We start from the raw sequence: 8,832 nt of genomic DNA, 5'->3' as shown, positions 1-8,832 counted from the left end.
GACTACGGCCATGCTGGAGCACCACCTTTAGTCGAGCAAATCGACCCCAGGACTTATTCTTTGGAAGTCTACTACTTATTTTATCGGTCTCTTTTGCCTAACCGATAAGTTACGGGGATGTAAACACACCAGCATCAGTTGTCAAGCGATGTTGGAGGGGACAAACACAGACACACAAGCACACACACACACACATATATATACATATATATGTTCATATATTCATACATAAAAATTACATGTATACACATGCAATTTATACTTGCATTGATACATATATACATACGCATACATATATAAAGACATACACGCATGCATACATACATACATACATACATACATACATACATACATACACATATACATGCATACATGCGTATATAAGACATGTACATACACGCGCGTGTTTGTGTGTGTGTGCGTGTGTGTGTGTTACATTGTCGGTGAAATAGAGGCCGTCCGTATTGTAAGCAAATATCGTTTCTATATATAGGCGGACATACTGGATCACGCAATCGAGACAGAGATACGTGTATGCGGATGTATGGGTATGTATGGGTATGTGTGTGTGTATTGTGCGTGCCTCCGTGAATGAGTGTGTGTATGTGTGTGTGTGTGAGTGTGTGCGTGTGTGCGCGCTTGCATATGCGTGTGTGAGTGAGCGTATGTGTGTGCGTATGTGCGCGCGCGCGCGTAGACGGGCGGGAGGGGGTAAGCGAGAGCGGCGGGATGTACGAGAGTATAAAATAGATGAGTATAGTCGACGGTAGGCGATAGAGGGTAGAGGTTTTGTTGATATACGGGTACAGAGAGTGTGGGTGGCTGTTGGTTAGGGTGGAAGGGAAGAGAGAGAAATAAGTGCAAGAACGTGAGTGAAGTGCGAGGTGTGACTAGATTAGTATTACATGAGTGCAGCTGAGGAGGGAGGTGGTAGGGAGAGGTTAGAAGTAGATGCGGGGCAGGGGTGGAGGAATGAAATAGGGGGGTGGTTGTGGAGGGATTTGCAAGAATACGACTGTACGTGAGTACCTATTGGCACGTATCTCTTTACACACACACACGCACACACACACACATACACACACTCACACACACACACACACTCACACACAAACAAACATACACACTCACGCGCACACACACACACACTCACACACACACATACATAATCACTCACACACGCACACACATCCGTGCGCATATGCATATATCTTCAGATAATATATATGTGTACGCATATGTACACATACACGTATATAGGTATATACTGAAGCACGCACACATATGTCTCCAACTGATCGACACATATACACGTTTATCATTATATGTATATATGCACACGCAAGAGAATGTGTAATATTATATCTAAGCATGTATGTATGTATGTATGTATGTATGTAAGTATCTAACTAACTGTCTGTCTGTCTGTCTGTCTGTCTGTCTGTCTGTCTGACTGTCTGTCTCCCTTTCTCTCTCTCTCTCTCTCTCTCTCTCTCTCTCTCTCACTGTCGCTCTAGATCTAGCTAGCGAGCTAGCTTTCTGTTTGCCTGTCTGTCTGACTAACACTCTCTTTCTCTCTGTGTCTGTCTCTATCTCTGTCTGTTTGTTTGTCTCTGTTTCTCTCTCTCTCTCTTTCTATCGCTCTCTCTTTTTCTCTCACGCGCTCTTTCACTACATAAACAAATATAGAAAAGATATGAGAATGAGATACATGCACCTAAGGACATTTTAGTATACGTACATATATATATATATATATATATATATATATATATATATATATATATATATATATATATATATATATTCGTATATATATATGTATGTATATATATTTATATGTGTATATGTGCGTATGTGTGTACAATTTATGTAGCCGTAAATGAAATAAACTGCGGAGTGTCTATTGTAGAAATGTCTCTTTTAAAACATGATATCACCGGTGGACCCTCCCGCCCTAGACTATGCAATGAGAAGATCACAATGGGAGAGACCTGGTTATCGGTTATTAATTTTCATCTAAAAAAAAAAAAATGTAAAGAACGAGACGGAGTGAAGATTGAACAAACTAGTAACTAAGAAATACGAGGTACATCGGGGGTGGGGGTGAGGACCTAATGCATCATAATATGGTTAAATGTTATACGAAGTGGTATCAAAAGTTCCCGGAATAGTTCTGTAGTGCGCCAACTGATTGCATCATTCGGTTGCTTGCGCAATGAGAGCTAGCAATGACATTCATGAGGCAGTGTACCGAATGACATTACTGTTTACTTCGCAAGTTGTGAAATTTCTGTTTTTGTGGTCACGTGTATGCCTGTAGTCTGCGATGTTTGTCATGGACAGAGGGTTGGAACAAAGTGCCAACATGAAATTGTGCGTTAAACTTGAGAAGTCTGCTACAGAGACATTGAGCATGCCTCGGCAAGCTTTCGGCAATGAGTCAATGGGTCGTATGCAGTGTTTCGAGTGGCACAGGCACTTGAAAATGCACAACAGAGCAGCAGCTCAATTACGAGCATGCTCATCGGTTTTTTTTTATGTACACGGCATTGTACTTTGAGAATTTGTCCCCCGGGGCCAGACCGTCAATCGAGGAGGACATTCGGCGAAAGCAACCGGATCTGTGGAGCGCGAAGTCTTGGATTCTTCAAAACGACAACGCACCCTGTCACCGAGCTCTTCTCACTCATGAGTTTATCGCCAAAAGCAGCATGGCATCGCTTCTTATTTCCTTATTGCCCAGAAGGGGCTAAACATAGAGGATGTAAACAAGGACAGACAAAGAGATTAAGTCGATTACATCGACCCCAGTGCGCAACTGGTACTAAATTTATCGACCCCGAAAGGATGAAAGGCAAAGTCGATCTCGGCGGAATTTCAACTCAGAACATAACGGCAGACGAAATCCCGCTAAGCATTTCACCCGGCGTGCTAACGTTTCTGCCAGCTCGCTTCTGCACCGGCCTTATTTGCTAGATTTAACACCTGCAGACTTCTATCTTTTCCCTAAGACGAAAAGGCAGCTCAGAGGTCGCCGTTTTAACACCGTTGTCGAAATCAAGAGCGAATCCCAGAAGGTCCCCGACTCGCTTCCAGAAAACGACTTCCAGGCTGGATTCCAAAGTGTCAGGAACACAGGGACCGGTGTATTGCCACGCAAGGTGACTACTTTAAAGAAGATGATGTTGAAACTTAAGTAAATAAATTATTTTTTAATAAACATAATCAGTGCGGGAAGTTTGTGGTACCACCTCGTATATAAACTATAAGCAGGTTGGTTGAATGTACTTTTGTAAAGATGACTGTCCCTTACTCATAGCTACTATATTCGCTGGATTTTACTGAGGTTCCAGCTGCTACAGATAAGGCCACTAAAACCATTCAACACAGCTTTCGAGGACTGAAGCGATAAAAATACTTACAATGAATTTAAACAAAAAATGAGCGAAGGGAAATAATCTAGAATGACCAGTGGCTTATATATAGACAACATAGATAAATATAGGTATATCAAATACCATTCAACATAAATTCGTGTCTACATCTGATGGATGTGTTATAATTACTTAATAGCAATTAAGGCCAGCAGCCAAAAATATTTCTCTAGAGGTGGCTCCTTATCTTTGGACAATAAGCTAGTCGTTTTGCCAAATGGCATCTCAACTTTGGAGAATTCTTGAACCTGGACATTATATCCACTTCTCATATGAATCTAGCCTCGATTGCAGGGGAGATAAATTTAATAAATCAAGAACTATTTGATATACCTGTGTGATATTTGATATACCTGTATCTGTCTAAGTAATTACAAACTGTATTGACCCCCAACATGCAGACCTATGATCAAAAGCGTTCCAAATGTGACCAGTCTTTTCTGTAGACTATATTACCCAAAGTCCTTTTATTTAACAATATAGAATATAGCTTGATGGGTAATCAGCTCCTACTTTTAGAAAATTCATTCACACCCGACTAACGCTCTCATTTATCATGATTAGTCGCCCTATCTCTGCTATACTGTGATCATCAGTTCCAACCTTATTGTCTTCATTAACTGATATATCTGTCCTGTATTGGTGTAGATGTAATCATGCAAATAAGAATTTCATTCCGCAGTACTCTGGCAAGCGTCTTTTACCAAAGATTGCTTTTGACCCAGCCCTTCTGTGTGAAAGTGGAGAGACTTTGTAGCCTTTATTGAGTGAATTGTACTTGTTCTCAGGTAGTAGATTTAATCCAGTTCAGCACCGTCAAGTGGTCCTTGGACACCTTTATATGAGTTGGTTCTGCAGCAATCATTCAAGATCAGTTTTCTAATCCCAAGGTATCAAAAACTCTCTCCCCTTCTGTCATAAGTTTTGCATAAATTCCGGTAAATTTATCACGAGTAATTACAACTCGGTAAATACATTGTCTGTTATTTCATTGCTGATAATTTACATGAAGTGACAATACATCGTCAGCAAATTCATTGTAAATTCATGATAATTATTTTTTATCCGCAGAGTAAGCACATTGCTAAACTATTTTTGAAAGTTTTTATTTGCAGAGGAAATAAATCTCGTTTCACTGCAGAGGAAATAAATATCGTTTCATTAATTAAGAGTAATTCAGAAATAAACATTATTAATATCAAATTTACTCAATATATTAAAAAATAAAACAAAGCTAGTTTTAAATATAAAATCCTCAGGCTTAATATGATGATGTGCTTTGTTTTCGTATTGCAGAAAAAAGAAGCTATTTAAAAAGTCAAATTGTAGACAACGCTGCTGATATTCCTTGATAATATGGTGAATTCTCGTGATACTGTTTTTGTATTTCTTTTTGCGATGTGGAATTTCTACACTAGCGATGCTGTGATTGTTTATTAGTTCATCTCTTGATTGTTCCTTTTCCAAGAATTTTGAAGGTTTCTTGATGGTTGGATGGAAATTTCTGTCTTTGAATTTCTTTTTCAATTTTATTGAGATGTAACATATTTACTCTGGTAATAGAATTTTCCAGTAATATCTAACAATGTATTTAGCGTTAACATGAACAAAGAAACAAAACATTGTGATTAATATGCCGACGATATATTAACCACAATAACTTTACGACGAACCATCTTACCATCTTGGTGGCCTCGATTAAAGTTCATGGACGCTGCCTTTGTCTAAACTATACAAAAAAGAGCTTATGCACAAGAGCTTCGTGCACTTTTACAACGGGTCCCAACGATTATTTTTTAATTAGATAGCATATTTGTGACATAGCCTAAGCATTTCGTTGCGTTTGTCTATCTTTCTGCCGATAGATGTATTCAACAATGATACAATATAGCTGTCCTAGAATTTAGAATTTCGTTCAGTATCTTTATGGTCGTAGCTATTATTATGGTTACTCTTTCACATGTTTCTTGCTACTGTCATTGTTGGTTCTACTGCTGCCGCTGTTGTTGTTGTTGTTGTTGTTGTTACTATTATGTAGTTATAGATTGTTAATATTAGTGAAATTTGGCTGATATTTTTAGCAGGTCGAGTTACCGTAGCTATACTCTCACATGAGTTTAGTGCAACTGTATATGTGAATGATGTATGTATGTATGTATGAATATATAAATTTATAAGTCGTGGCTCTCATGCGCAAACATGTTAGATACTCAGATACAAATATATAAACACACACACAATCGCTGTCACGAACACTCATACATGCGTGCATACATGCATGCATACGAACATACATACATACTTACATATATATATATATATGTGTGTGTGTGTGTGTGTGTGAGAGACGGAAGATGTGTGTGCGTATGTGCGTGTATGTGACCAACCATTACACTGATCCCACGTAAAATTAGTATTTTTCATCCGATTTCGTTCAGGCTTAGCAATACATCACTTATGTTCCACAGATGGTTCTACACTCTTTGAAGGTTTCGCTTATGGAGTAATGTGGAGTAAAGCGGCTTCTAACGAAAGGGTCAGAAAAACCTCCATTTCTGATGGACGGTAGCTATTGTGAACAAGGGAGGTAACTCTTTGCAAAGTAATATTCACAAATTGATTGTTACATATGAACTCCCTCGCTAAACTTTTTTGATTGACACTCGGTGGGTTGTACCCGACAAGATGCTCTGCAAAACATTTCATGCACACTTCAACGTAGAATTCTGTAATTCTGTCAAATCCATACGTTACGTATGCAAGTATATTACCAAAGGACAGAGCCGTTTTTCAAATAAAATCTACACGATCAACAGATTTCACAAAAGTGACTTTTTAGAAACTGGACGCTACATATCCACCAATGAAGCTATATATGCAGAACCTTAGGATTCACAGTTTAAGAACGATATCCCCATATGATTCATCTCAGCGTTCATTTGGAAAATAGGCAGCGAATTTACTTCACAGGAGACAACTTCATTCAACAAGCAGTTGCTCCGCCAAAGACCACTCATACAACCCTCTTTCACCTATGCAAAGTCGACCCCATCGCAAAGTCTATTTTGTATGCTGAAGTGCTACATTATTATACATGGAATCAATCATCTTCCCAATCGCAACGACGAAAACAAGGTTCGACCTATGCAATTGGATCTAGCCGTGTACAAAGGCGACACAATCGGACGCGTCTACACAGTTCACCTCTTGAACTCTGAATGCTTCCCTCTGCAGCTCTTACTTCATGTCATTAAGGGACCAACCTCGACGACCTTTGCACAGTGGACGGCCACTTATGCGGCACTTTCAAAGATGCCTGCTCCAAACAGATTTTTGGATACAGATGATCAATATGATAATGCACCCGAAGAGGCCTCTCTGTGTCGTTCTCCGCACAAGCTCCGACACCTTTTTGCAATAATGCTGGTTTTCTGCAACCTGACAAACGCACATTTACTTTGGAATAAATACAAAGACTCAATGTGTCATGATATTTTGCTGTAGACTTGCTAAATCACAGGTAGCATTGACACTCCCACTACCTCTGCCATTTACAACAGAGGGCTTCTTCTCTTGGAAGACTTGGTTATGACAATTGGAAGTCAATGATTAGACGCTTATTCTCTCAACACTCTAGATAGAAATGAAGTCACCTGTCCCAATCGCCTCGTTTTTAGAGAAACACCCTACAATATCCACAGACTAAAACAGTACATTGCTGACAACAACCTCCTTCTGAATTCCGATCAAGATGACGTATACAATTTTGTCCTCGCAAACATTCACACACACACTGGCGGAATCATCTTCTTAGACGCATCCGGTGGAACTGGAAAAACATGCCTCCTGAATCTTCTTCTTGCAAAGTTGCGGCATAATGGTGACCTTGCTATTGCTGTTGTCTCCTCAGGAATAGCCTCGACTCTTCTCTACAATGTAGCACATCAAAAAAGCCCAACGTGCCACATAATGCATTCTTTGGGCGAAGCGACAATTTTGAAAAAGTGCAAGCTCATTTGTTTGGGATGAAGCAGCTATGTGCTCTAAATGTTCCCTACAAGCACTTGATACCACATTGAGAGACCTTAGATCGAACATCAACATCATTGGAGGTGCGACTCTACTTCTTGCAGGAGATTTTCGACAAACTCTGCGTATTATACCCAAAGGAACACCCGCTGATGAACTTAGTGTCTGCCTTAAAAATCCCTCCTTTGGTCGCATGCCCAATCGAAACAACTCACCATCAACATGAGATCACTCATACAGAATGCTCAGCCTACAACTCAGTTTTCGGAAATGCTCCTAAAAATCAGCAATAGACAAATTATGTCCGACAATAACGGATACATTGACACTACCACCATTGGCCATCTGTCTCCAGCCCTGATGACTTATGTTCTGCCGTTTAACCAAATCTTACAACAGAATACATAAAACCAGATTGACTTAGGGCTGTTCTTGAACCTACAATTGTAGCTGTCAACGCTCTTAACTACGACTTACTCAGTCAGCTACCTTCTCAAGAACGTTGTTACACATCAGTTGACATCCTTACTGACCTTGATCAGGTTACACACTTTCCAACAGAATTTCTCAACTCCTAAGATCCTCCAGGACTCCCTCTCCATGAACTTCACTTAAAAGTCGGTTGCCCTGCCATCCTCCTACGCAATCTAAATGCACCTATACTATGCAATAGAACTCGCCTTGCGGTCAAACAAATAATGACCCATGTCATTGAAGCCCAAACTATCACAGGACATGGCAAAAACGATACCGTTTTTATTTCGAAAATTCCGCTACACCGAACAGACTGCGCCTACCCCTGCAGAGACTTCAGTTCCCGCTCAAACTCAGCTTCGCCATGACAATTAACAAAGCACAAGGTCAGTTACTGAAAGCTGTCAGATTGGACCTTCAAACATCGTGCTTTTCACATGGACAGTTCTACGTCGGTTGTTTTAGAGTTGATCATCCAGACAACTTATTCATTTATGCTTCTGAGGGAAAAACCAAAAATGTCGTCTACAATGCGGCCCTACAGTAGTTATTCCTCTACTGCAATCTTCACACCAACGCTAAACTGTAGCCGTTAGCAATCAGACATCCTGCAAGTATTTCATCGATATTTTGCTTCATTTCCTTGATTGCTGATAACAATGACCCTTCTTACTTCACGCACGCTGTTCGTTCATAAGCATGCTCTGACACTTATTTTTGTACATGCCATTATTCATTTTGTGTGTTTGTTATAAATGTTTGTTTTTCTTTATCATACATGACTTTCATTGAAGAAAAGCTTCAATACGGTTGTGTCAGGCATTACGAGAAAAATAAGTACATGATACAAAACGCTTCAAGATATAGAATCCTTAATACCTACAGCAATTGC

At 39.8% G+C, this 8,832-nt stretch overlaps 1 protein-coding gene across 1 annotated transcript; it reads left to right on the top strand.

Annotated features, from left to right (window-relative positions):
* The first annotated feature begins 6,581 nt into the window (after positions 1-6,581).
* LOC149137130 (uncharacterized) lies at positions 6,582-6,941 on the top strand. Its single transcript, XM_089338520.1, has one exon. It carries the CDS (start codon positions 6,582-6,584, stop codon positions 6,939-6,941), a length of 360 nt encoding a protein of 119 aa, XP_089194646.1.
* The last annotated feature ends 1,891 nt before the right edge of the window (positions 6,942-8,832 follow it).

Source organism: Octopus bimaculoides, chromosome 2 (genome assembly GCF_046866305.1).
Source record: "Octopus bimaculoides isolate indiv1 chromosome 2, ASM4686630v1, whole genome shotgun sequence".
Classification (NCBI taxonomy): domain Eukaryota; kingdom Metazoa; phylum Mollusca; class Cephalopoda; order Octopoda; family Octopodidae; genus Octopus; species Octopus bimaculoides.
The sequence above is the reverse complement of the archived record's forward strand: the minus strand, read 5'-3'. Positions and strand labels throughout refer to the sequence as shown.